The 27,990-nt window shown below is 44.6% G+C and overlaps 2 protein-coding genes across 4 annotated transcripts in view; one reads left to right on the top strand and one right to left on the bottom strand.

The window, feature by feature from the left end:
- LOC111972261 (angiopoietin-related protein 1) lies at positions 1 to 27,974 on the bottom strand. 3 transcript variants are annotated; one of them, XM_023999212.2, is made up of 8 exons: positions 27,566 to 27,974; positions 18,014 to 18,048; positions 16,212 to 16,483; positions 15,793 to 16,121; positions 15,280 to 15,571; positions 3,489 to 3,682; positions 2,272 to 2,542; positions 1 to 2,049 (listed from the first exon to the last, which is right to left on the bottom strand). In XM_023999212.2, exons 3-8 carry the CDS (start codon positions 16,429 to 16,431, stop codon positions 1,862 to 1,864), a joined length of 1,494 nt encoding a protein of 497 aa, XP_023854980.1. In that variant the 5' UTR covers positions 16,432 to 16,483; positions 18,014 to 18,048; positions 27,566 to 27,974; the 3' UTR covers positions 1 to 1,861. The 3 variants fall into 3 exon arrangements, with proteins under 3 accessions (XP_023854980.1, XP_023854979.1, XP_070302266.1); XM_023999211.2 differs by lacking the exon at positions 18,014 to 18,048 and having other exon boundaries at positions 27,566 to 27,973; XM_070446165.1 differs by lacking the exons at positions 18,014 to 18,048; positions 27,566 to 27,974 and adding an exon at positions 17,860 to 17,933.
- Positions 1 to 27,990, top strand: part of LOC111972260 (ras-specific guanine nucleotide-releasing factor RalGPS2) — a 163,753-nt gene that overhangs the window by 100,111 nt on the left and 35,652 nt on the right. The window lies entirely within an intron of this gene.

The raw sequence follows: 27,990 nt of genomic DNA on the forward strand, positions 1-27,990 counted from the left end.
GGTATTTAAAAATGGTTTTATTTAGTATAGAGCTGCATGGAAACTGATGTCAGAGCAGGGCAGCTATTCACCTTCGTCAACTTGACGTTCGTCTCGGTGTTTGTGTGTGTGTTGGAGAATGACCAATATATGGATTGTTTAGGGCCGATACCGTGTATGCATTAATTAAAAAATCAAACAATACATTTGACATAGTTTTTACCAATCTAACTACATAACACAATTACAAGTCAGATGGTTCGTTGCTGAAAATGGTGCATGTTCAAAATGATAACCAGCTAAATGACAACTAGCTAGTTACATTGGCTGTTAGCTCCTATTTGTTATCTTAGCTACATTTTTATCTAGCTAGCATACTAGCTAATATAGCTAGCTAGCTAACACCACAGATGAAAGGGTTAGTTATGATCTTTGCWAACAGGTCACATAGCTATCTACTTAGCTTGCTTGCTTATTGCATGCATGTCCGGGCACGTCGACACAAGCCTAATTATTAGTGAATTAACTAAACTAATATTTGCCACGTGAGTTTGATTTTGGTCACTGTGTCAATTCATCAATTTCTCAATACTACACCTTTCTGTTGGAGAATGAGCTAGCTTGCTGCTTACTGCTGCTGATTTCCCCAGCTAGACATTCCTTGGCATTGTGCAGTGCTCGTGGCTGAGGCGTTGTGTGGTGGCTGGCATAGCAGCAGCTTTGCTATGTAGAGGGACTATCGGCAAAGCCGATAGAGAAGGGCCAATAGCCGATTAGACTAGAAACAGCCAATATCGGCCCAATATATCGGCTCAGCTGATTATCGGTTGTTCTCTAGTGTGTGTGTGTGTGTGTGTGTGTGTGTGTGTGTGTGTGTGTGTGTGTGTGACTCTTAACAGGAATAAACAGAATGGCCATACTGGGGCTAAATAGAGCAGGGCGTGACTATAACTATACTCATTATAAATATGTTGATAAATAACAGAAGTGAGAGATGGCAGGGAGACAATGGAGTAAACATTTGGCTTGAGCAGAATCATACGTCTTAAATTAACTCTCACAAATAAAGGCCAATATATTTACATGCCAAAGCGAGTTGGGCCATTCCCACTTCACAAAGCACATTGTTAGAGTCCATTTCCTCTCAGTGCTTGTGGGAACCCCAAAACAACAAGCCCAAACAAAACAACAGAGTAATATGTACATGAAGACCATACCAAGTCCTGTATGCCTGGGGGGAGGTGCGTGCCTCTCAACCCCTTTTGACTGTGGTACATTCTCATTTTGATTTTAACTGATGACATCATAAGGAACTTGTAATTAAATCCTTATTACGCTGTGAAAAAAGGCACTCACTTAGCAACAAACCCGCTGGATACAAGCAAAACAGAACAACAAAATTAACAATATTTTTTTCCAGTAGCATTTAGGCTGTAAGTCATCTCAAATTCCTAAAGTAATCACCTTCATAGCGTATTGAACTGTGACATGGTGGTAGCATACTGTGTATATATAGACTGTTGTAGAAGACAGTGGCAGCTAGCTCTGTGTTAGAGTCCATACTCTGGCTGTCCACTGCTATCTGTCACAGCATTATCTGGCCATGTTAGAGAGGACTCAATAGGAGCACAGCTGAAACATAGCAGAAAGCTGTGTCTTCTATCCAGAGAGGGTAAAAAATAACCAGGGTTTCCATTTTGGGCATTGACTGTTGAAATCGAATTCTCTTCTCCACTTGAGAATGGAAGGATGGAATGGAGTGTGGAGATGAAGGGTAGCTTGGTAGAGAAGCTGAGAGGGGTCAGGAGGGGGAGGGGTAGGGTAGGGGTCATGATGGGTTAAAGGTCATAGTGTAGGTAGGGGGATGGAGCCTACTCCAGGCTCAATCGATAGGTCGGATCATCATGCGGACAGACTTGAGAGAGTAGAACCCTCCTCCGTACTCGGCCCAGAAGATTCCATCCTGGAACTTACTGCGGTAAACCCCTCCGCTGTACCATACTCCGTTCAGGTTGGTCTGGCCACAGGCGTTGTACCACCAGCCACCCTTATGGAAGTGAGCACAGTTACCTAGAGAGGGGAGAGGAGGGGGCTTAGTGGTACAGCATATTCTAGTGCTAGGTGTCACTTGAGCAGGGATGTTAGAGAAATGGACCACAGTACAAAGAAGCTTGTGAAACGGTATGATTGGGAGACTAGTATTGTAGCATAGTAGTGTGTTTGCGTACAAGTACAGCATTGTACTTGTATTCTAGCGTGCATCCCTATTTTGGCACACTGTCTTGTGTTTACCTGAGAAAGCGTCCTTGTCCCTGTCCAGCGTGGTGAACATTTTCCCATTGTGGCTGCTGAGGGAGTCTCCAGCATTTCCCTGGTAGGTGCCCAGTCTCAGGCGGTACCCCTCACTCTCAGGCTCCAGGTGGAAGCTGCTGTACTCGGCATACACCTTCTTTCCCACCCAGTCCTCCAGCTCTACCAGCAGCCTGTAGTCCCCCTGCTTCCCTAGGTTATAGATGTTCTCCAGACCCAGCCAGTACTCACTGTCAATGTTCCCAAAGCCTTTCTGTAGGGACACACACACACACACACACACACACACACACACACACACACACACACACACACAGCAGGTTATAATATAGATGATTTCCAGTCTCCAAGGGTTTCTAATGAATGGTTACAGGACAGTGAGTTGTGTGGTGGTTGTATAGTGTCCCAGCTAAAGCTTTTGGAATGCTGCTTTCACCCACTAACTAGCCTAACAAACCACACCGTTTCTAGTCAGCAGCAAAAGGAACCACACCTGTGTCTGTAGACAGTCTAAATAGTCCCGGTCAGAGGACAAAGAGAGGGTAAATCACAGAGGGTAGACTTCAGTAATATGATTACACGCTGCATCATTGTGTTAAAGGAAACCAGACCTTCAGAATCAATGGAACCGAATTGAATCAGTTCCCTGTTGGAGACGATAATGTGTCAAAGTTCTGCCTTTCCAGTCGAGGTGAATTACTGGCTGTGGCAGGGGAGAAAGTCTATGGGGGCTACACACACTGTCTCACACACACACACACACACACACACACACACACACACTGCTGGGTGTTTTGGGTCCAGATGAGATCTCAGTGATGATGACGAGAGGAAAGCGGGAGGGATGGAGGAAGAGAGAGAGGAGGGAAYGAGTCTGATTTCCTCACCTGCCCATGGGGGTATAATGGGTGTGTGTGTGTGTGTACACACAGGGCTTTCTCCAGAGTGATGGGGTGTGTTAGCAGCCCCAGAATGTGGTGGGGAGTGGGCTTGGTTATGTTACGTAGGAGGGGAGATAAGGGGAACATCAGCCCTTCCCTAAATGTCCCTACTGGGGTCACAGCTGGGTGGCTTCTGGTTGGAGGTCAGAGGGAGAGGGCTGGACTTAGCCCCAATGGCTCAGTGCTTAACAATATACATACTTATCCAGATGTTTATGTTCGGTGTGTCAGTGTGCGTTATCGTCTGCGCTATAGTACCTTGTAATTCTCCCAGTTCCTGAAGAAGTTGACCGATCCATCCTTCCTCCTCTGTAGCACAGTCCAGCCTCCGTTGTCTAGGCCGTGTTCACACCAGGCCTGGATCAGCCGGTCACTGCCCTCAGACTTAAGCAGGTACATCCCACTGGTGCTGTGGCCCGCTTGGCGCACCTGGTAGCAATCCTTAAACGGACCTGGAAGAGGGGGAGGGAGAAATGGGTCAGTGCCTGCGTCCATTATGGCACCCTATTCCCTATATAATGCACTTGTTTTGACCAGAGCCCAAAGCCAGTGTCTCCTCTGTTAGTACTGCTTCTATTATGTAACATCCTCTTCACTAATCTCCATACTATATCTTGCCTCAGGTGAACAAGATGTCTTCTTTCATCACACACACGCTAAATACATTATGTACCCCCACTGGGCAGACAGAGAGACCGAGACAGAGAAAGAAAGGCATCGCTTGCCAAGACCTCCTAGTTTGGGGGGATGGGTAGGAGTAGTTACGATGCTGTAGCAGTCCGTGAGRCCCTTTCCTGCCCAGACCACCATATAGCCTTATGTAGCCAGCCAGCATTAGCTCAGTACCTAGATCCCCAGCTGTATCTAAACCCTGCTTATTTCCTGCTCCTGTGTGAATGATATGTATTGAGCAGCCATGAAGACAGGCTTTGTGAGGGGGTCCTCTGGGGCCCGAGGCACACAGAAGATAGTTTTCTCAGCTGTGTGTGTGTAGGACAGAGCCACTGGAGGACAGAGCCACTGTAGTGCCTCACACATACCTAAAACCTCACAGAACCGGGATATATTATTCCAGTAACCATACGTCTTCATCTAGACCACTTCTGTCTTGAGAGGCTTTCTTTCTTTCTGTCTATAGCTCTCTTGGACTCTTTCATTCTCTCTCCCCCTCTCTCTCCAAGTAAAAAACAGGGGAATATCTCATGTGACCCTAGTGGTTGGAGCAGGGATTGGCCCATCCACAGTGTGGTGTTGGTCTGTGTATTGAGGTGAACCGGCCATGTGTATTTTGAGAACTAAGCCATCAACAGAAGAGGATTGAGCCTGGCTCCACTCATCCTCAGAGATTCATGATAAATGATCGTGTTGCTTTTCATCACAGAGCAGGAACAATTAATCGCTTTCTCTCTCTTGTTGCTTTTGGGACCAAACTGTCCAGAACGAAAGGAGATGAGTAGATTTATTTGGGCTACGTTTCAGAGTGGAGGAGCTCCGATATGATGTGTATGATTTAGATGTCTGTGATACTGTCTCTCTTTCAGTGGGCCATCCGGGGAGGGCCCGTGTGGCTCAGTTGATAGAGCATGGCGCTAGCAACGCCAGGGTTGTGGGTTCGATTCACACAGAGGACCAGTACGAAAAATGTATGTACTCACTTATTGTAAGTCGCTCTGTATAAGTGTCTGCTATATGACTACAATGTAAATGTAAAATTTACTCAATGAATTTCATAAAAAATTAAAATGGAGAAACATTTTAAAAAGTCATCCTTTTTAGATGAAACAATATTAAATATATTTACGTCACCAAATAACTGATTAAAACACACTGTTTTGCTATGAAGGTCTACAGTAGCATCAACAGAATTCTGTAGGGTAGCACCATGGCTAGCTTCCGTCCTCCTCTGGGTACATTGACTTCAATACAAAACCTAAGAGGCTCATGGTTCTCACCCCCTTCCATAGACTTACATGTTGTCCATCCAATCAAAGTATCAGAGAATGAATCTCGTACTGAAAGCATAAGCTACAGCTAGTTAGCACTGCAGTGCATCAAATGTGGTGAATAGTTGACTCAAAGCGAGAGAGAGATAATAGTTGATCAGTTTTGAACAAATTAATTTCTTAAATTAAAGAAGCAGCTGTTTTATTTTGTTTATTTCTCTTCTTACTTTACCTTTCACTTACTTAGCTACCTAATGCAGATTTTTTAGCCTACTCACCAACCTGTTGGATAGCCAACACTGCAACTCTTCCAACTCAAGGTAAGCTTTCAGTTGTATGAATTTGCCGCCGGGGCCCACCGGTGTAACTGCTAAACTGCTTGTTGTACACTGTATTGTGTGATTGTACACAATATAGTGTCCACATCGATTTGTACACATGGATTTGATTGTGGGTTTACTAACATGTTAGTTCTGGTAGCCATGTTGACTATGACGTTAGCTAATATGCTGACAGCAATGTAGGCTGTGTAGCGGTTTTTCCAAGCAAATGGAAAAGGTTAGCGGAGAGGTCGTCACTGGTCCAAAAAGTTGGAGAAGCTAGCTAATGTTAGCTAGCTAGGTTAATTGAGGATGTAGTGCATGCGCTTCCTTATTCTTATAATAACAACAAATCCACTCAGAATATTAAGTAGCAGCCTAGCTGTTGGTCATTGTAGCCTATCCTTCTCCTTAAATGTTTAATTCCATCTTCCAGTAACACTAGAACCTCCTGGTCGTTCAGCTTGTAAGTACCAGCTAGAGAACGTTGAGAGTGTTGCCGGGTGTTCCATTTAGTATACACATCAGATGCATATCAACCCGCAAGGTTTGCAAACATAAGCACCAAGTCTTGATAAATAGTGTATAAACAATTGTAACGCACGAATTGCATGAAGAAATATATCCATGTAAAAATATAACAATAGTTATTTGTTTAGATTTGTTATTTTTGTATAATTCTACAAAGTCCTTGTGAAAAAATTAGGCCTAGATCCAAATTTCGACACTTCCAGCCAATGACGCATGAACGTTCTAACAGTGTAATAAATATATAAATAAATAAATATATGCTATTGGAAGAATAATAATTTGATTGTGTTGATAAAGGTCTTAGAAAGGTTTTTAGAAACCAAAAAAAAAGATTATTTCAAAGAACATAATAGCATTTTCAATAGTTTGCAGTGGTGTAAAAATACTTTAAAGTACTACTTAAGTAGTTTTTTGGGTTATCTGTACTTTACTATTTATATTTGACAACTTTTACTTTCACTCATCAGACTGTTAATTTAATATTTTCTATAGCCTAACTCTTGTGTGAAATTAGTGTAATAACTCTATCTATGCATAGCCACTTTAATAACTCTACCTACATGTACTCAATTACCTCGACACCGGTGCCCCRGCACATTGACTCTGTACCAGTACCCCCTGTATATAGCCCCGCTATTGTTGTTTAATATGTTGTCTAATTATTTGTTATGCTTATCTCTTACTTTTTTTTTGGGGGGGGGGGGTTTTCTTAAAACTGAATTGTTGGTTAAGGGCTTGTAAGTAAGCATTTCACTGTAAGGTCTACTACACCTGTTGTATTCGGCGCATGTGACATAAGATTTGATTTGGAAAAAAATGTGTGTGTGTGCGATTATGTTTCGGTGTAGTTTCGATAGGCCAGCTGTGCAGGCTGACTGGCGTCGTTTGTTTCTCCTTGCTCATCAACTTTGATAAAGTCACGGCTACAACACGTAGCATGTTTTAGTTTCCCTTACAATAKATTTGATTAGTAATGGCGTTATAGTAAATAAAATAGACCCGTAAGAGAATGGTGTCAACCCACAAGGTGCAAGGTCAAKATTTTTACATGAGCGCCATCGATAATAAATCGGCATAACCAAACTCATCATTACACTATTTTTGTTCTAAATTAAATATACCTCTTCACCCTCCTTATCATTCAGTTAGGCCTAATATAATTTTTATTGTGAAGAAACGGTCACAATTGTCATCCATTTGTCATTCATTCAGTGAGGAAAGAGACTCATTAGCGCCTGGCCTTGCTAACGACGTCCTACAGAACATTGTATTGGTGGGTTAAGTTGGGAATAGGTATAAATAAAAACAGGATTTGAAGACTTTTCAGTTTGACTGCAAGATTTGGACAAATGTAAAATACAAACATTTAGGAATAGTCAGGGAAGGAGCAGGACATTGTGCTTTTTGGGGGGGGGGCTCTATGCGGTTCTAGTGTATGATATCTCCTAGAGTTTGCAACACACGGAGGCTACAGTCATAGAGCCTGTTGCCGTTTTGATGACAACAACAAGCTGGAAAGCAAAAGCGGCAGCATAAATGATAATATGTCTCTCTCGCTCTCTATTGCAGCAGTCGCGTTCGGATCTGTACGGGCCCTTCCGGACAAGTCAGTTAAAATTACATACCCGAGACCATCAGATCGGATCTGACCCAGACCCTTGACATTATTTAGAATTCTGGATCCGCTCTGGTCCCGGATTGGGTTTTGGGTATTCGGGTAATGATGGATCCGTGAAGTCTGTGTGTGCGTGTGATCAGGGGTGTATTAATTCTGCCGATTCTGTTGCAAAGCAATTTCTTAAACAAAAGCAAACGCAACGGGGATGGACCTACCTGAATTCTAATGGAAACTCCAATAGCAACTGTTTGGCCTAATGATTACACCCCAGATCCACTGGATTCAGGCAAGAGTGTGCAAGGCGGTATTAAATGTCTCATTGTCAACTTGATTACTCCAATTTGTCTCTCTCGACCTATGCACCTACATTATAAACTTTAATTTGTAGGATAGGTTGTAGCAACCTCATGATGGGTGTAGGGTGCATTCGAGTATCATGTAGTACACGAATTTGTAGCTCTTGCGTTAGCTCCTATAACTGATGCCTAAACTCTAGTCGTGGTCAGAAGTTGTGCGCTGTGGACGACCCCCGCACGTATCCAAGTGGAGATGTTCGTTTGTGCTGCTGTAACGCACAGCACCACTGTGGAGAGGCAGCTGTATGCACAATCAGAAATCTTCAACACACGCTGTCCCTCTCTTCCTCTGAAAGTGGGGCCCTAGTCATCACAACCCCTCCATCTCCTCTCCCCTTCTACTTCCCTCCGTCCCGCTCCCTCATTCCCTACCAACCGGCCTTTCTCTCAACAGACTCTTTCTAAATGTAGCGCCTTCCCTCTTTCCTCTTCAGTCCTTTCAACTTGCAATAGTCCCACTGTTACTGCAGGAAACGGCTGCTCTGCCTGAAGGAGCTGGAGGCTCACTGGTCTGACACTGACATCACACACTGACATCACACACTCAACACAGCACACCACTTAGACTTCTCTGGAGGCTCTTTAAGCTGGGCACAGGGCCAGTAGTTACAACACTCACTATACTGGATGAGTGTATATATAGACACTTAGTTCAACTCAGATCACACAGACAGATGGCAGGCGGCACTATTTGACAGAGATGTCTGACTTCACGTCAGGGAGAAGTCTGCTGTGAACAATGACCACTTCTATCATGGTTTAAGTGCTTGCTAGCTTTTGCTGTTATAACATTTGACTACTAAAAGGTTGTAGACCATTGTTGGCTATTATTACAGTGAGGTTGTTTCCTGTGATGGCTAATGGTAGGAAAACTGTAACAGATTAACAGAGACAAGGTTAAGATGTCTGTCAAACAGTGACCCCTAGATCTCCCTCTGTGTTTATTGTATTGAACCTATTGACCTGGTACAGTACAGACAGAGTTATGGCCCTACAGTGCACACAGCTGAAGGGTTTAAATAATGCAGACCCCAGCTGGCCCACAGCAGCCCGAGAGGGACCGATAGAGGAAGGTAGTGGCAGTTTGATCTGAAGATTACAGTCTCAGGCTTTCCTCTCCAATCCACTTTACCCAAAAACAGACCAGAGATTATTTTGTCCTCAGTAATTATATGCTCCGTCTGTCTTGTCAGTTTCACCTCCTTCCTACCCCAGGCCATATATGAAAGCCCTTGCTCATTCTTCTAGTGCAGGGGTACTCAACTACTATTTGAGAAGGTCCGGTCACACAATTTTCCTAGATGGCAAAGGTCCGGATGGATATTGTCATTTATCAGCATAGTAACAAACCCCCACCMTGCAACCCATGTGACCTCAAGCTGATCAAACTGTTTACACCCCTGTTGTTGGTGGGGAGAACATTTGGCAATTTTTTTAAAGCTTCTTTCRTGCAATTCTACACATATTGCCATGGGGCAGAGAGAAATTATTGCAGTTGAAGCTAATTTCCTGCAACATTTTGTGTGCTCATATGATGCCGGGGTGACTCAACAAAGTCAATGGGGGGGCCCTGGGGTTGAGTCCCCTGGGCACGTAATCTGGCCATGATCACTACAAGATTTAGATAGCTAAATAGCTGGTTAGACTAAGTTACCTAACATGACCAGCGGTTGATCAACTGGACATTTCTGACAGGTTAAAATTAGCTCTATAATGTCTGTCAGTGAATGACATAACAAGAGGAAAATTGCCCGTACACTACCAACCAAAGTACAGAGACATCTTTGATGAAAAACTTCTCCAGAGAGCTCAGGACCTCAGACTGGGGCATTGGTTCACAGTCCAAAATGACAACGACCCAGCCAAGACAACGCAGGAGTGGCTTTGGGACAAGTCTCAATGTCCTCAAGTGGCCCAGCCAGAGCCCGAAATTGAACCCGACCAAACATCTCTGCAGAGACCTGAAAAAAGAGCTGTGCAGCGACCCCATCCAATCTGACAGAGCTTGAGAGGATCTGCAGAAGAATGTGAGAAACTCCATAAATACAGGTGTGCCAAGCTTGTAGCGTCATACCCAAGAAGACTTGCGGCTGTAACCGCTGCCAAAGGTGCTTCAAAAACCTTTGAATACTTATGTAAATGTGATATTTTATTTTTTATACACTTGCAAAAACTTCTAATAACCTGTTTGTGCTCTTTCATCATGTGGTATTGTGTGTAGATTGATGAGGGGGAAAAAACATTTAATKAATTTTCTAAATTCAAAATGTGGAAAAGTCTGAATACTTGCACTGTATACCGATACAATTTACATTGCATTTAGTTGTCCAACAGCACAAGGAATTAATTGTTTGAACACTTAGGCCATGGGCATTCTGAAGCACTGGCCAGATTGAAGCCTCTCGAACTGAGGCTGTAGCGGGTGGGAGGGGTCGCCAATGACAGCCAGTGCCTTCTTTTTGGTTTCCTTGTGGAACAGACTGCTCAAATGGGAGATTACGATACCACTGTCATATTGAACGTGAGGATGCTTTCCACCAAGCTGCTGTACACCCTCTCCAGAACATCCTGGCTTACCCCAAACCACTTACATTTCCTGGTTTTAAAAACAAGCGGTGGCTTGCTTTTAAAAATATGCAGTCTGCATTCTCTGTAAAACTCAGCTTGTTATCAATTTGTGTCCCTAGGGATTGGAAACGCTTAACCACCTCCACTGATTGGTTGTTCAGAGAGAGTGGTTGGGACATTGGCAAGTTGCTGCCATTGATGATCAGCCTCTTGGTCTTTTCCACATTGATTTGGAGGGCACTTGACCGGCACCATTTTTGAAGGTTGTTGGTCTATTTAAAATAGCTGTCCCCGTCTGACGTAGCATCTTTAAAAAAGAGTCCTACCAGAGCCATGTCATCCGCGTACTTGAAAAGTCTCACATTGTTTCCTTGGATCTTTGTCTCATTAGTGTAGATAGAGAACAACAACGGTGAAAGGACACACCCTGGGGCGCCCCTGTGTTCAGGGTCAGTTCATCAGCGAGTGCCCCATTCATGAGGACCCTCTGTGGGCGGTCAGTTGGTCATTGATCCGGGCCTCCCGAGTGGCGCAGTGGTCTAAGCTGTGCCTCTAGAGATTCTGGGTTCGAGTCCAGGCTCTGTCGCAGACGGCTGCGACCGGGAGACCCATGGGGCGGCGCACAATTGGCCCAGCGTCATCCAGGTTAGGCCCATCGTGCACTATCGACCCCTGTGACGGGCCGTGCACAGTGCACGCTGACACGGTCGCCAGGTGTACGGTGTTCCCTCTTACACATTGGTGCGGCTGGCTTCCGGGTTAAGTGGGCATTGTGTCAAGAAGCAGTGCGGCTTGGTTGGGTTGTGTTTCGGAGGATGCACGGCTCTCGACCTTTGCCTCTCCCGAGTCCGTACGGAGTTTGCAGCGATGAGACAAGACTGTGACTACCAATTGGATACCACGAAATTGGGGAGAAAAATTTATTGATCCACACTGCGAGGCCTCAGGTCCAGTTGTCGTTTCAGCAGTGTGTCTATTTGTGTTGAAAGCTGAACTAACAACCATGTTCACGAAGGTCAGAGTTGCATCTCAGTCCCCTATGTGCCTTATAGGCAAACTATAATGGGTCCAGTTGATCTATCTGCTATGCACAGGTAAGGTGCTTATTGACAACCCTTTCCATGCATTTGGCCAGAAGGGGCTTGAAGGCCCCAGGTCGAAAGTCATTTGGTGATTTGGCGCCTGACTTCTTAGTCACTGGTACAATGGTCGACCCTTCCAGGAGTTTGGCACTGAACAAGTGCTCAGCAGGAGTTGAAACAGTCGTGTGAAAACTAGACCTGCAGTGCTTTACCCCGTAGTCCGTGTGGGGAGGTGCTTTGTGAGAGAAATGATTTATTTCAGCTTTTATTTCTTTCATCTCAATCCCAGTGGGTCAGACGTTTACAACACTCAATTAGTATTTGGTAGCATTGCCTTTAAATTGTTAACTTGGCTCAAACTTTTCGGGTAGCCTTCCACAAGCTTCCCATAAGTTGGGTGAATTTTGGCCCATCCTCCTGACAGAGCTGGTGTAACTGAGTCAGGTTTGTAGGCCTCCTTGCTCGCACACGCTTTTTCAGTTCTGCCCACACATTTCTATAGCTAGGTCAGGGTTTGTGATGGCCACTCCAATACTTTGACTTTGTTGTCCTTAAGCCATTTTGCCACAACTTTGGAAGTATGCTTGGGGTCATTGTCCATTTGGAAGACCCATTTGCGACCAAGCTTTAACTTCCTGACTGATGTCTTGAGATGTTGCTTCAATATATCCACATCTTTTTCCTGCCTCATGATGCCATCTATTTTGTGAAGTGACCAGTCCCTCTGCAGCAAAGCCCCACACATGATGCCCCCCGTGCTTCACGGTTGTGATGGTGTTCTTCGGCTTGCAAGCCGCCCCCTTTATCCTCCAAACATAACGATGGTCATTATGGCCAAACAGTTCTTTTTGTTTCATCAGACCAGAGGACATTTCTCCAAAAAGTCGATCTTTGCACCATGTGCAGTTGCAAACGTATTCTGGCTTTTTATGGCGGTTTTGGAGCAGTGGTTCTTCCTTGCTGAGCGGCCTTTCAGGTTATGTCGATAAAGGACTTGTTTTACTGTGGATATAGATACTTTTTGTTCCTGTTCCTCCAGCATCTTCACGGTCTTTGCTGTTGTTTTCTGGATTGATTTGAACTTTTTGCCAAAGTAACTAATGTTCTTCTCTAGGAGACAGAACGCGTCTCCTTCCTGAGCAGTATGATGGCTGCGTGGTCCCATGGTGTTTATACTTGCGTACTATTGTTTGTACAGATGAACGTGGTACCTTCAGGCGTTTGGAAATTGCTCCCAAGGATGAACCAGACTTGTGGAGGTCTACAATTATTTATTTTTCTGAGGTCTTGGCTGATTTTCTTTTGATTTTTCCCATGATAATAATATGACAAAGTAAGAACATGTTTTTTTTTCTCTAGACAATCATTTCCATGTCTTGCCATAGATTTTCAAGTAGATTTAAATCAAAACTGTAACTTTGACTCTCAGGAACATTCACCTTCTTCTTGGTAAGCAACTCCAGTGTATATTTGGCCTTGTTTTAGGTTATTGTCCTGCTGAAAGATGAATTCATCTCCCAGAGTCTGGTGGAAAGACTGAACCAGGTTTTCCTCTAGGATTTTGACTATGCTTAGCTCCAATCCAATTATTTTTTATCCTGTTAAACTCCTAAGTCCTTAACGATTACAAGCATACCCATAACATGATGTAGCCACCACTATGCTTGAACATATGGAGAGTGGTACTCAGTAATGTTTAGGGAAAATCCAATACAACACTTTGTATTCAGGACAAAAAGTGAATTGCTTTTTTGCAGTATTTCTTTAGTGCCTTGTTGCAAACAGTATGCATGTTTTGGAATATTTTTTTTATTCTGTACAAGCTTTCTCCTTTTCACTCTGTCATTTAGGTTAGTATTGTGGAGTATCTACAATGTTGTTGATCCATCCTCAGTTTTCTCCTATCATAGCCGTTAAACTTTTTAAAAGTCACCATTGGCCTCATGAAATCCTTGCTCGACTGAGGGACCTTGCAGATAATTGTATGTGTGGGGTACAGAGATGAGGTAGTCATTCAAAAATCATGTTAAACACTATTTTTGCACACAGTCATGCAACTTATTATGTGACTTGTTAAGCACATGTTTGCTCCTGAACTTAGTTAGGCTTGCCATAACAAAGGAGTTGAATACTTATTTACTCAATACATTGTTTTTTATTCATTTGTAAAAATGGCTAAAAACTTAATTACGCTTTGATATGATGGGGTTTTGTGTGTAGGCCAGTGACACAAAATCTAAATTTAAATTCAGGTTGTAACACCACAAAATGTGCAAAAAGTCAAGGGATGTGATTTCTTTCTGAAAGCACTGTATATATTTATTTTAAGCCGGGACCAGTGGTCCGTATTGACCCCGTTCTGGGTCTGGACCGTGGTCCGCATGTTCAGTATGGCTGTTCTAGTGAGTGAGTGTTACAGTGAGTTCATTGTCAGCCATCTGTTTGTTTAAGCCCTCTCTGCGGTCTTCAAACCAAATCTCCAGTCATAATAAAATGCTCCTGCCCAATCTTTCAAAGAGGGATTTCCAAGAAGCATTATGACCCTGCAAATTGGTTTCATGCTGGAAATGATCTCACTCACATGGGAGATGTTGTGATTTTTGTGGGGGCTAGTCAGGAGAGCAAGTTGAGTCAGATAAGGAGAGCATCTCTTAGCTTCCTGCAGTCTCTAATTTACTGCTTCTGTCCGACTAATCTGGGCCTGGCCCACCAGATGGGTTTGATTTGAGTATATACTGTATAGTGTGTGTATATAAAGGCCTATTTGCTTGCACATACATTTTCTAATTTCCATGCAGCTATATTTATCAGGGGCTGCATCCAGGTTTTTATGATTGTTTTCAGCGGTGTGTGTGTTTACTGTGAGTGTCTGGTCAATGATTAACTGCAGGTAGAGCTCTCTATCCCCACTGTATGTCTGCATGTTCTCAGAAAAGGATTACTTAAGCTGGCCCATATGCTGAAAAATGCCTACATCATCCACCCAGAGTTAAGATCATATACCCAGGTTGTAGCCTGGCAGCCAGTTGTGTGAATGTGTTTGTGACTTTGCGTGCCTCTGTACCTGCTCAGTGATGGACTGCAGGTAGAGCTGTATTTATCGCAGTTTGTATATCTGGCCAGCATTTGAGCCAACACTGAGCTTAGCTCGGCCATACTCCCAGAAAGCCATAGTTACGCCCAGAACTCAACCCATACTCTTAGGGATCAGTTTAATTCTCCAGAACCCACTCCATATGCTCAGACACGCATGCAAGCAGTAGGTTATAGTCAGTCCAGCTGTCCCAGAGGCACTCAGAGGAATGTGTGATCTCACTGCTTCAGTCTTTCCTGCCAGGTATGAACCCACTATACCACAGCCGGCCCATTAGCCAGACCGTTTACTCATTTGCCAGGCATTTAGGGAATTAGATGCACCATTGGCCACCGCATTGCTAATTTTGCGTTTTTCTGACAATTAGAGATGTGAAATGTCTGTCCGGCCTACTGTGAGTTTAGCTTCTGCCTAATTCAGAAATTACAGTACCAGCACTGCTTCCAACCAACTCCACATGCTGTGATAATTGGACCCAATTATTGTGTTTTTCTCATTTAACGTTAACCACCCCTCCCAGCGCTACTTGGTACATACCGTCTGAGGTGAGCGTGCCCTGCGGTGGCGGCGGATTGAGTGCAAATGGGGAGGCAGTGGGGGAGTCCATGCGTGATCCCCGTGGGAAGGCTCGGTTGGTATGGTCCCTCTGTATCTCGTTGGTAAAGCGGCTGTTGACGGGGATACTCTCTGGCACCACCTGGACCAGCGGGGGGACCACAGGTAGCTCACTATGCCCCAGGGTCCGCAGACACTGCTCCTCCAACGCAGCGATCAGCACCGACTGGTTGTTCACCAACCCTGCCATCAGTGCGAAACGCCCCTCCAGCTCCTGGTGGCAGAAAGAAGGTAACAAAAGGCCCCAAGTCACTTAATTTAGTTATAGAATATCTAAATATCCTCAAACTATATCAAATTATTGTTTGCTGGTCTTTTTAAAGCTTCTGTATTATGGCACTGTTGATTTGCTTCTAACACGCTTCGTTTGATTTGATTTATACATGAAAGTAGCGTTAAGCTCATTGCTTTCTAGTTCCACCTTGATGTTCTAACCTTGTAGCGTGAAGCCAACCTCAGCATCTCTGAGGTGACGTTGAGAACCCGGGTCTCCAGCTGGGCCAGCTCCAGAGAGTTGTCCCTCTTCCTGATGATCTCGTGCAGCAGCTGCATGTAAAGCTGGGTCACCCTGGAGTTCATGTTCCTGCTCTCTTTCCTCAGCAGCTTCATCTCGTTCACCATGTTGCCGTCCACATCCACCACCAGCTGCATGGTCTCAATCTCCCGTCTCTGCTTGGACAGCACCTCTCTCACGTCAGCTATGTCAATACGCGTCACACGCTCCTTGTCCGGCTCTGGGCCCGTGGCGCTGGCACATACGGGGCCTGATGATGGACGTTAGAATCATTCAAAGTCACGAAACAAGACCGGACCAAAAAATAAATGACTGTCTTCACAGAAGACAAAACACTGACCTGTGATCTTCTGCTCGGGAATGAGGAAGGTGTAGGAGCACTTCTTGACATCATCAGCAGGAGCTCGTTTGGCCCTGAGCATGGGATGGTCCCTGGTCTGGTCCCTGGTCTCTCTGGCCTGTCTGGAACCTCTGCACTGGCTCAGCCCCCAGAGAGAGAGGCAGAGCAGGCCACACAGGCTCCACGACACCCCCCGTCTCACCCCGACCACACCCTGCATGGTGTTCTTCTACTGGCTAGCTGGATGCCTCCTGGACTTCCTCTAGGCTTCCCTGCAATGGATGAAGAAACAGGAGTTAGTGTGAAGAAATAGTTAACTTTTCCAAACAATAAAAAATGCAATTGTTGACAACAATATACCAGGTGTGCTAGTCCTGTATATTATATCCCTAAAAAGGAAAATAGTTTTGCGGCAGATTCATAACAACAAAGCAAGACGTATAGGGCACCGGTAGCTACTAACACACAGAGGGTAGCGTCGCAGATTTTCTAATACCCAGAGGCGCAACATTGCAAGACTTCCGGGAACATTTGCGAAACAGACCAAGCAGACCAGGCCAGAGTTTGGTGTTTGAGAAGTGAAACATTCTTCCTTTGTTGTTCATTTTCTCAATCTAAAGGCAACCTTTAAAATCAACCTTGATTCTAAAAAGTAGTTGAAAATGTTATTACCCCAACCTCAAGAAAGTGAGAAACTGACACGTTTTCATTTTCATCCAAAAACAACTTCTATCGAAGGAGTGGCTTTGATTTGACGGCCTGCACATGCACAGTTCGGCACGAGACGACCGTTAGACCTGATGATGTGTTTCTGCGCATGAGCTAGCCAACGTTGCCATGACATCGCCTACAAATGTGATCAGCCATTTCTATTGGAGTAGCAGTTTCTGCGTATCTTCATACTTTACTGTCTTTGGTTGCAGAGTATGTTGCCAGCGTTGAACAATTAAATAGCATGTTTACAGCTAATAATTACTAGCAAACATTCTTTGTCAGATGTAGTAGTCAAGCTCACCAATAATGGACATTTTACAGTAGCCAGTTTACAACTCAAACACCAGGGGAGTTTCCCTCTTGGGGAGGTGTAGAAATTATGTGATTGCCTTGCTGGAAATGGAGTAGTAGAAAATGTCAATGATCTCCAAGGCAGTGGATTAGTCATGCGGCAGAATAATTCCCAATAACAGACGCTTGAGCACCAGAGCCAAACGTTTAGTTTGGAACAATACAAAGACAAACAGGGATTGTGTAATCTGATGGTCTAGGAAGTTTACAACCAAGCAGCAGAGGGGCTAGCTGGTGTCCCAGGGAGCTGGGAAACAAATTGCTGTCCAGTCATTCTGCAGGAGTAGGTCTGGATATCTGTTCTCTGTCAGAGCTGCCGTAGCCTATGCAGTCTCCAGAAAGCGCTAACATCCGGTTTTCAGGGATACAGTATTTTCAATCTAACTTCCGTTTCCCCTGAAAAACAGAAGTGGGAACTTCGCTCAGGTGTCTTTCTACACCTGCTACGTTATGTTAGAGCTTCCATTGAAACCAGCATTTCGCTCCTGTTCTATTGGTTTTCATATCCACTTTCTTTTGTTGAGCCAAAGGCACAATCTTAGTCATATTAGCAACCCATCCTAGTTGTTGCATCTTTACTCACGTAATGCATATGGGTCCGGTAAATTTCTCAAATTGTCGGTGAATGAAAATCTTTCTGGTCATGTTGTCCGGTGCCACATTTTACTAACGGAAACCCAGACACACACCACGCAGACAGACGCACACAGATATGCTAAGTAGAAAATGTTATTTACCTCTGGAGGTGTCTGTTACTCCCTCTGCCAGGACTCTAAATGAAAATGTTTCATTGGTAGCAGTTAGTTAGGAGCAAAAATGAATAAATAATGTAATTGATTGAGATACAGCCTATATTGGGCCTAAATTAATTGTTTAGCTTTGAAGCACATGTTGTGCTCTAGAAACTAATATGTAATGCTGTAAATACATTTGTTTATTATAAAGGCAAAAATGTTGATACGAATACCTGTCATTGAAATTACAAAAATCGAACAAATCTGCACTCACTTGGTTCTCTAGGGCACTTGGAAACAAAGGTACAGCGAAGCCTTATCATTACAACAATTACTTTTTTCATTGTAGCACAGTGCTCCCAAATAAAATTCCTGGTTGAACAGCAAAATATTTACTTTCATATATGCTACCACATTGGTCGCACTTTAGAGCCCTGCTCTCCGCCCACCACCACTCCCCCCTTTTGCCCCATTGCCCTGGCCCTGCTCTGATTCCTGTAACCTGTCTCTCACCCCTACTGTTGTGTTTGTCTCTCTACAGGTGCCTGCCATGTCTGCTTCTCATCACCACCTCTCTCTCTCACACACACACACACACACACCATATCCATACTGCTTCATTATCAGGCTCCCTTTGAGACAAACAAACCAATCTACACTGAACAGCAGGCATACCTTTCACTGTCCACTGTCATTAAATTATATATTTCTCTCTGACTCTCTATCTTTCTATCTATGTACACCACAGCAGTAGAGCATTCTGACCAGACCTGTCAGTGGCCTGTACTCTGTCAGTACACTGTGTCTTAAGGCCTACAGGAAGAGCACATTTGTAGCGGGGGGCAGAATGTAGATGGAACCAGCTCTCTACTGAGTCAGTCATCCTCAGATTAGGTCCCAAATGACAACCTATTCCCTATTTAGTGCACATATTTTGACCAGGGCGCATAGGGCTCTAGGGTGGCCATTTGGGACACAGCCAGAGACTGGTGGAGGTTGGAGAGGTTAGTGTAGAGAGAAGATGAAGAAGAGACGTGTCTCTTTCAGTTAGACATCAAAGCCAGATGAAAGCACCGACCAGTCAGACCAACCAGAGCCGACTAAACCAAAACAACTCCGACCTGAACAGAACACCCAGAGCCTCATAGGGGGGAGGGGAGAGGCAGGCAAACAGAGGTAAAAGCTGACTGTTAGATGGAGATTTGGAACTGGAGAAAGTGGGTCATACATTTCTCATCTCCCTGGCTCTCTCCATAAAGGGGAAGGGGGATACCTAGTCAGTTGTACAACTGGATGCATTCATCTGAAATGTCTTCTGTGTTTGACCCAACACCTCTGAAGCAGGACTACGCCTCAACAACCACTTATAGTACTGATGCAACACTCTGTTCTACCTCTTTCTTCTGGCTTTCTCTCCCTTTGCCCCCGACCTGTCTGCTCCTCCCTCACTCTATGGGTCAGTGCTGAGGCTGTAGTAGTTAATGGGTGGTGACAGTAGTGAGGGGAGATGAACAGACCTTAGAAAAGCGCAAAACACAGCCAGTTAGAAATCATAACCTTTCCTTTTCTCCCCCTCAACTTGTTAGAAGCCTTTTCTTTTTCCTTCAACCTCTCTAAATTCAATAAAAATAAGTGTTTTTGGCTCCTGGTCCACAGCCAACGGCTCACGTATCCCACTAACAGATGTCGCAACATCCGACCCCAGCCAAAGGAAAACTAGCCTTAGGAGTGTGATGGTGTGCGTGCGCATGCACTTGTGTGTGTGTGTGTGTTGTAACTGTGCCTTTGTGTTCTGGAACTGAACTGGCCTGTCTCCCGCTTCCCAGTCTTACACGATGGAAACAGGGTGACCTCTGTCACTTTCCGCTGGCTGCTCACCTTACAAAAGGTTATTAATAGGCAGCTGACCTATGACTTTGGCCTGAAACCTCGGTCTCGCTCTTAGCCATATGCTCCCATTCACGTACACACACATGGACTGTTAATGGAGCATTCACGGGACAAGAGACACTATCTTACATCTCTCCCTTTCTTTCTGTTACGGTATTACTGTATAAATGATTGCCTCAGCCCAGGGCCAATATAGACCTACAGCGCAGGATTCAATAGCCCCCTCTACCCAGCTACCTCATCTATACTAGACAAATTACCACCCGCTCCTCAACCTCCTGTGTGAAGCCTGCCACTGTTACATGTTCCATGGCAGGCAGCTCTAGGATCAGTTTCCTGCCTCATTAGCCCTTCTAGTCTTGTTTTAGCTGTGTGGCTCTTAACAGGCCTGTGGGTTGGGGTTCTGGGAGTTTTGTGGCTTTGGATCTTAGAGATTTCTGCCGTGATGTAGTAAGCTGTTCACAGGCATGCCAACCCTGCCAGCTCCAGCAACCAATCACCCTAGACACAGGCCCCACCCTGTGCTCTGAGTAGGGTTGCGAAATTCCGAGAACGTAAAATAAATTCCCTTTTTTCCCCCAAACATTCCAGTTGTAGAATTCCCGGAATCAGAAGGGGATAACCAGAAAATCTGGAATCCTTTGACCAGAATTTCTGGAAAACCAGGGAATTTATTGAACATTCCCGGAATTTTGTAACCCTAGCTCTGAGCCCCCCATTCAACACCTCTACCTCCTCTCCCCTTGGCATCTGATCTCCCACGTTCCAGGGCTGTGTTGGTGGTGGTGGTGGTCGGACATTTTGGGTCCAGTGCCAGATCGGCTGCAAAATATTTTTACGATAGCCGGAGGCAAAGTCATTAATATTCATAAGTTATGTTGAGTGATTGGTTGCCTTGGGTGTGTGACTGCACTGCAGAGCCGTCTGTTTAAGCTTGCTCACCTTGGGAAACCCAGGTTCAGCTTAATTATTTGTGAAATAAATGAAAGCCTCACTAGCTAGCTACCAAACTATTTAGTTTCACTGTCCACTATTGTTATTTTTACCTTTCCACAAACTGTCTGTTGCTTGATATGAGTAAGTTAACCCAAATGTGTCACGATTATTCGGCCACATTTCAGTGATTTAGCTATCCTCCTAAATGCGGTGGTCAGTGGATAAACAAACTAGGAGTTGAACATATTTTAGTGAAAACTAACTAGTAGCCAGTTGTTGCCCATGGTGGAATAATATCTAACCAGCTGGCTCCTGAAGCCTATGTGACTTGTCAATGTGCTCCCGAGTCTAGACACGGTTTATCTAACGTTAGCTAGCTAGCATTGTTAACTGAGCTTTTATAAGAAAATACTAGTTAACAAACCCTCCTCGGCGACAAAGTCATTGGGTTAGGTGAATATTAGATAGCTATGTCTTTTTAATTTTAAGGTAACTGTCATTGAAGTTGGTGTTTACTACTGGTTTTAGACCCGAGAGAAGAGATTGTACGCCATTGTTTTGGTTAGGGCTGAGAGTGATGTCACACCCAAGAAGGCACAACCAATCACCTGACGGATAATAATGACTTTGCCTCCGGCTATCCTACAAAAGGAAATTTCGCAGACTAGCTGTGAGTAGAGTAGAGAAGGGATTAGGGTGCAACCACACCACAAAGTGCGTATATCTGTGGTAAGTGAAATCACAGCAGCCTCAGCCAGAGAGGAAATGACAGGAGCTGCGTTAGCCACTCACTCTAAAAATCATGAATGAGAAGGATTGTTTAAAGATCTGCAGTCTTCACTGCTGCTACCAACAGGATCAGCCTTCTGGCTCTTACCACACTATTCTCACAGGGTTTATAGACAAGGGTTAAAGTTGATTATAAACTGGGTGGTTCGAGCCCTGAATGCTGATTTGGCTGACAGCTGTGGTATATCAGACCTTATACCATTGGACAAAACATTTATTTTTACTGCTCTAATTATGTTGGTAACCAGTTTATAAAAGCAATAAGGCACATCAGGGGCTTGTGGTATATGGCCAATATACCATGGCTAAGGGCTGTGTTCAGGCACTCCGCGTTACGTCGTGCGTAAGAACAGCCCTTAGCCGTGGTATATTGGCCATATACCACACCACCATGGGCCTTATTGCTTAACTAGAGGTTAAAGTGGCCAATATATCACATGGCGCCAGAGCCATATATAAAGATTTAGTCAACGGGTGGGTCTAATCCTGATTGCTGATTGGTTAAAACCGCATTCTAGCCAGTGTCTATTCCATAAGTTACCATCGGCTAAATCTAATGTTAAAATGCCTATTTACTCTGTTCCGTCTGACTGCGCAATCCACTGTCTCATCAGCCCAGCCAGGCAATTTATTAATTATCTCCACTATAAAAAGCATCTAGACATTATCTCACATTTTCTTTTAGAATAACATTTCATTTTCAACAGCGGAGATTTGTGTAAACCTTGCTGTCTGTCTCTACGACATTTGCAACATTGTTTCAATATTAAAATTCGATCTCCAGGTCTCCCATCGTAATGAACGTGTCGGGATGAGACAGGCAGGTAGGCAGCTTTTCTCAGCCTGTCGAAATCATGAATTAGGATAATTTTTGTTTGTATATCTATACAAAGCACTATCAATAGAAAACAGGTCAAATTAAGCATGCAGCTAGTTTGCAGTCTTTCCAGCTTCAGTTTTAAGTGATTGTGTTAGCTGTGTGCTGCTACCTCTGAACAACCGTGTTCTTACGAGAGAGCACATTTTCTATGCCATGCGAAACCGCGCCTCATTAGCTTATTGTTGTATGTATCAAAAATAAATGTCACTAGAAAACAGCTTAAACAAATGTGAATGGAGCTATTGTTGTTATTTTGGCTGCACTGTTTGATGTACCTCTAAGTTAGTTGGCTAGCTAGCAAGTAAGGGATAAGAACGTTGCCAGCCGGTATGGCAATGGAACATTTAGAACGAATGACTGGGTCGCATTCATAGATACAGAACAAAAAGACTGAACGACTGGGTCGCGTCTCTGGCAACACTGCTTTTATACAGACAGAGGGTTTGTAAGTAATCAACAAAAGTTGGAACACCTGTATGAATTGTTAGCATCAACTTTCAAGGCTTAATTTACTTCCATTGCTGCAGAACAGCTGTAAGTTGTTAACCCATTACTTGTTCCCTGAAAAAGGTACATTTCAGAGTTATTCACTGGACTTGAGCTGCTTAAATTTCAATAAAAACTGGGAAAATGGGGGTGTTCTAAAACTTTTGACTGGTAGTGTATGCTTAGCACTTGTTGGCTGCTTTTCCTTCACTCTGCGGTCCAACTCCTCCCAAACCATCTCAATTGGGTTGAGGTCGGGTGATTGTGGAGGCCAGGTCATCTGATGCAGCACTCCATCACTCTCCTTGGTCAAAGAGCCCTTACACAGCCTGGAGATGTGTTGGGTCATTGTCCTGTTGGAAAAACAAATGATAGTCCCACTAAGTGCAAACCAGATGGGATGGCGTATTGCTGCAGAATGCTGTGGGAGCCATGCTGGTTAAGTGTGCCTTGAAGTCTAAATAAATCACGGACAGTGTCACCAGCAAAGCATCACCTCCATGCTTCAGTGGGAACCACACATGCGGCAGTCATCTGTTCACCTACTCTACGTCTCACAAAGACATGTCGGTTGGAACCAAAAATTTCAAATTTGGACTCATCAGACCAAAGGATTTCCACCTGTCTAATGTCCATTGCTCGTGTTTCTTCGCCCAAGCAAGTCTCTTCTTCTTGGTGTCCTTTCGTAGTGGTTTCTTTGCAGCAATTTGACCATGAAGGCCTGATTCACCAGTCTCCTCTGAACAGTTCATGTTGAGATGTGTCTGTTAATTGAACTCTGTGAAGCATTTAACTCTAATGAACTTATCCTCTGCAGCAGAGGTAACTCTGGGTCTTCCTTTCCTGTGGCGGTCCTCAAAAGAGCCAGTTTCATCATAGCTCTTGATGGTTTTTGCGACTGAAATTGTCCAGGTTGACTGACCTTAATGTGTTAAAGTAATCGACTGTCATTTCTCTTTGCTTATTTGAGCTGTTTTTGCCATAATATGGACTTGGTCTTTTACCAAATAGGGCTGTTCTCTGTATACCACCCCTACCTTGTCACGACACAACAGATTTGCTCAAACTCATTAAGAAGGAAAGAAATTCCACAAATTAACTTTTAACAAGGCACACCTGTTAATTAAAATGCGTTCCAGGTGACTACCTCACTAAGCTGGTTGAGAGAATGCCAAGAGTGTGCAAAGATGTCAAGGCAAAGGGTGGCTACTTTGAAGAATCTGAAATATAATAAACAATGTCTTCACTATTATTCTACAATGTAGAAAATAGTACAAATAAAGAAAAACCCTTTATGTCCGATATGTCCAAACTTTTAAATGGTACTGTATATGGCTGGATGGTGTCTCTTTTCCATTCATTTTGATTGAAGCCTGCAGATTTGGATACGAGTCGTGCCTATGTGTCAGTCTCTAGTCTGACGAATGGCAGAACCAGGAAGAGAAGGGGCATATTTGAAAAATATTGATTTATATTTTTATAGCCAATGTATTTCCCAGCTTTGCGGCTCCAGCTTCCAACATCCCGTCTGGCCTTCAGCCTTTCCCTGTCTGCTTCCAACCCCCCCCCCCCCCAAACACACGACAGATACTCTACATCACTAGAAATAACAGCAGTAGGAGGAAAAAATATAGGGATCTGAAGAGGAGGACAGGATGCTTTAGAAGCACAGCTGTAAAAAAAACTCTACTACAAACTTGGTCCTGTCAGGACCCTACTGTTCACACACACACGGTCTCATAAAAACACAGCCCTTCCCAAACATAAATATGATCCGCTCTCTTTCGTTTGCTCTCTCTTTGTCTCGTTTGCTCTCTCGCTCTCATTTTCTCTCTCTCGTTTGCTCTGTCTTACACGCACCCCTGAAACATGTTAGCAATTAATCAGAGTAGGCAACAGCCCTGGCAACCTCCACATGCTACACACCCTGTCATACTAACTGATAGAAACAGCGATGAAAGAGGAGATGTGGAGGACGGGGGTAAGTGAGGTTATAGAGGGGGGGGGGGAATGAGGAGTAGAGAGGGAGAAAATGTCCTTGTGAAAGAGTCCGTCTAAACTGTAATTGGTCCTGGAGCCGGTCTGTAGGATGAAGAAGAGGAAAACAGAGGGAACTAGAGAGAGGAAGGGAGCCCCAAGGACATGTGTCTGGGCCTTTGGTTTGATCTCCCAAACCCAAAAAGCCTTCTTACAGAGATTTCTTCCACAGCCCTACACCACACTGGAGTCCATGTTTTGGTTCTTCCACTGTGCGTTTTGACTGGAACCCTAGACGAGTTTCAGGTCAGAAGTCAAATGTGGGGTTCGCAGAGTAGTAGGGTGTGGTCCCACTCTGCCTTCACCCCCACCCCATAATCAATTACTCTTTGTGGGGCATAAGCCCTAGCAGGTCTCTCTCTCTCTCACACACACACACACACACACACACACACACACACACACACACACACAAATACACACCCAAGCTCCCTTGTGGGCTTCTCTGTGTTTGTGTATATGTCGTTGAGTGCTGACTGCTGTGTCTAGGGTTAGCTTGGGTTCATACAACGCCTCTCCATCACACACACTCACTCTCAAGATAACAAGGTGTGTGTGTGTGACCCTCCAGTACCTATAGGGTGGATAATGCAGTGTGTTTTATGTTGGAGCGGAACCGTTAATCCTCTGGTGTTGTTATTTTTACTGCTCTGTCAGTCACCATGCTACTAAAAACCTCTGCACATATGTTACCTATTAGACACACACACAGTGTCCTCTGACTCTTGGTTGTGTGTGTGCCTGTGTCTTGCCTACCGCTGTCCTCTCCCTTCTCGCTTCCTCTTTCCTTTCCTACCAGAGTAGTTTTGACTCATTGCTGTCTGATTCATCCATAATACACAACAGATCCATGTATGAGCTCTGTAAATACCTCTTCGTCTCTTATATCCCCCCTCTGTTCTTTCCATTGGTGCAGGTAACAGCTGACTTCAATGAATGTAGAGTTTTTATTTGCTTAATAAAGTGTGGATTACTCCCTGTGTGACAGGCAGGCTCAGTGGATTGTGTGTGTTGTAGCTGTGGTATTGTGGTCAGAGCGAGAGCTGCTAACTGTGTGTTTGTGGACTGACACCACAGTGTGTGTTTGAGTTTCTCAGGAATCCCATATGAATAGACCTACTCCTCAAATGTCTTAAGTTTTAAATCGTCTCCAAACCTGGATGTCAATGTGTGTTGCTGGGAAGCACGGGGTCTTCTCTGATGACGTTTGACTGGGAAAGTCCCTCTCCCTCCCTCCCTCTCTGTCGCTCTGTCTGMCAGATGATTTAGGGCCGTGATTTGCTCTTTGTTTTATCGCTTGTTGAAAAACACTCGTCCTCACGAAACATTTTCAGAACATTTAGTCCTGCCCTCATGTTTGCTTTAGCTGTTGTTAATACTGCCTATGTGAAGTCTGTGGCTGTGCGCGCATGCGTATGTACGTGCGTTCCCTATCTCCAGTCGTACAGCATTAACAGATGTGTATCCTCAGTGAGCGGGGAGAGTTTTCCATGGATCTCACTGACAGAGTAGAGCATGTATAAGTGAAAGCAGTTTAACATAATTGTGAGTGGCAATATGAGCGCTAGCAGACTGATACAATTAGCGTTGAAAACCCCAGTGTCATGGTGGGGTTTAGAGATGCTGCATGACCGTGGTGGATATCTGGATGGAGGGTAGCGTTGGCTGCAGCAGGATATGGCCAGAGTAGAATTACATTGTATTATCAGGGTTGTTTTTCTTCAAACAAGACGCCATGGATGGGCCTTTCTATTCACTCAGAAACAACCCCAGTCACTCTTGATGAAGCCACAAAATGTAAGTGGGTATGTGTGTGTGTCATCTAGCCACACACTGTAGAGTGTCACTACCTCATTAGGTTGTGACTTATTTATTTAACCCTAATCTCTCCTGGTTAATTTAACAACCATTTCTCATTCGGCACTACTGGCCCTAGGACAGGCAGAGAGGGTATTAGGAAACCAAAGCTTAGAGAAATAAACAAAACCATGGCTCTCTCTCTCTTTTCCTCCCTCTCCTCTTGAATAATAGAGTTATGGAAACAGTCCAGCTCGACAGGGAGTTACTCTAGTGAAAGACATGCAGTTTATTTAACTAGTGGTAGTTTGAAAGGTAAAGTAGTAAAGTTTCAGTAGCCCGGTAAAGAGCCCAGCAGCAGTGAATGGACATTTATAGTMAAGCAGGCTACCTGTTGCTGAGCACCTGTGTGTGGCTAGTGCCCTTCTCTCCTGCAGTCCAACTCAAATCTTGAGTGATGTCCGAATACAGCCTGTCTGTCGCAGCCTCTTTGTTGGAGGCGTCCCTCTTACTCCCACTGTACACTATGTACAACCAGCCTCACAGTAAAGCTTTTCAGATCTAGATCCCAGTCCTCTGGAGAAGCGGAGCATTGATAAACTTTTCTGACTCTTCTGCAGAAAGAAAATAACTCCCTCACAGAACATCCTAACCTCTCCTGCAGAGCTCTCCCAGCTGCTCACATAGCTACACAAGAGGGGGGGGGGGGGGGACAAACTCTGAGACATGCAGCTGCTTACCTTTGTGTGTTTGTTTGTGAGAGAGTGTGTCCTGCAGATGTATGTGTGTGTCGTTAGTCAGGCAGTGCTCAGAGAGCCTCGTGCTCCGGTTCAGTCACCTCCTCAAGCTCTGCTCATGTGCATATCTCCCATCTCACACAGGGGTTAATCTCTGGCTCTCTCACCCACTCTACTCCCTCTGTCCTGGGATCTCAACCGGTCCCCCTCCTAGAGAGCCAGAGTCCAGAGGCCTTCTGTCTGCAGCCTGCTGCCCAGCAAAGTCTCTTCTCTGTGGGCTCAGTGAGGCTAGGGTTAGAGCTGGAGCTCTGTCTGGAGCCTGGCTGAACTAGTGGCTACTTCAACCCACTGAGCTCCGACGCCTGGTGCCTCAAGGTTTTCACAAAGGATTGGATGGAGACTGAAGGGAGGGAGGAAGAGGGTGTGGA

Source organism: Salvelinus sp. IW2-2015, linkage group LG13 (genome assembly GCF_002910315.2).
Source record: "Salvelinus sp. IW2-2015 linkage group LG13, ASM291031v2, whole genome shotgun sequence".
Classification (NCBI taxonomy): Eukaryota; Metazoa; Chordata; class Actinopteri; order Salmoniformes; family Salmonidae; genus Salvelinus; species Salvelinus sp. IW2-2015.

What these genes read in the sequence shown, in the direction of transcription:
- LOC111972261 (XM_023999212.2), bottom strand. Translation starts at nt 16,431, where the DNA reads ATGCAGGGTGTGGTCGGGGTGAGACGGGGGGTGTCGTGGAGCCTGTGT. An exon ending in GGTTGGCTTCACGCTACAAG is followed by an intron (nt 15,572 to 15,792) that starts GTTAGAACATCA and finishes TTCTGCCACCAG; the next exon opens with GAGCTGGAGGGGCGTTTCGC. An exon ending in GGACAAGGACGCTTTCTCAG is followed by an intron (nt 2,050 to 2,271) that starts GTAAACACAAGA and finishes TCCCCTCTCTAG; the next exon opens with GTAACTGTGCTCACTTCCAT.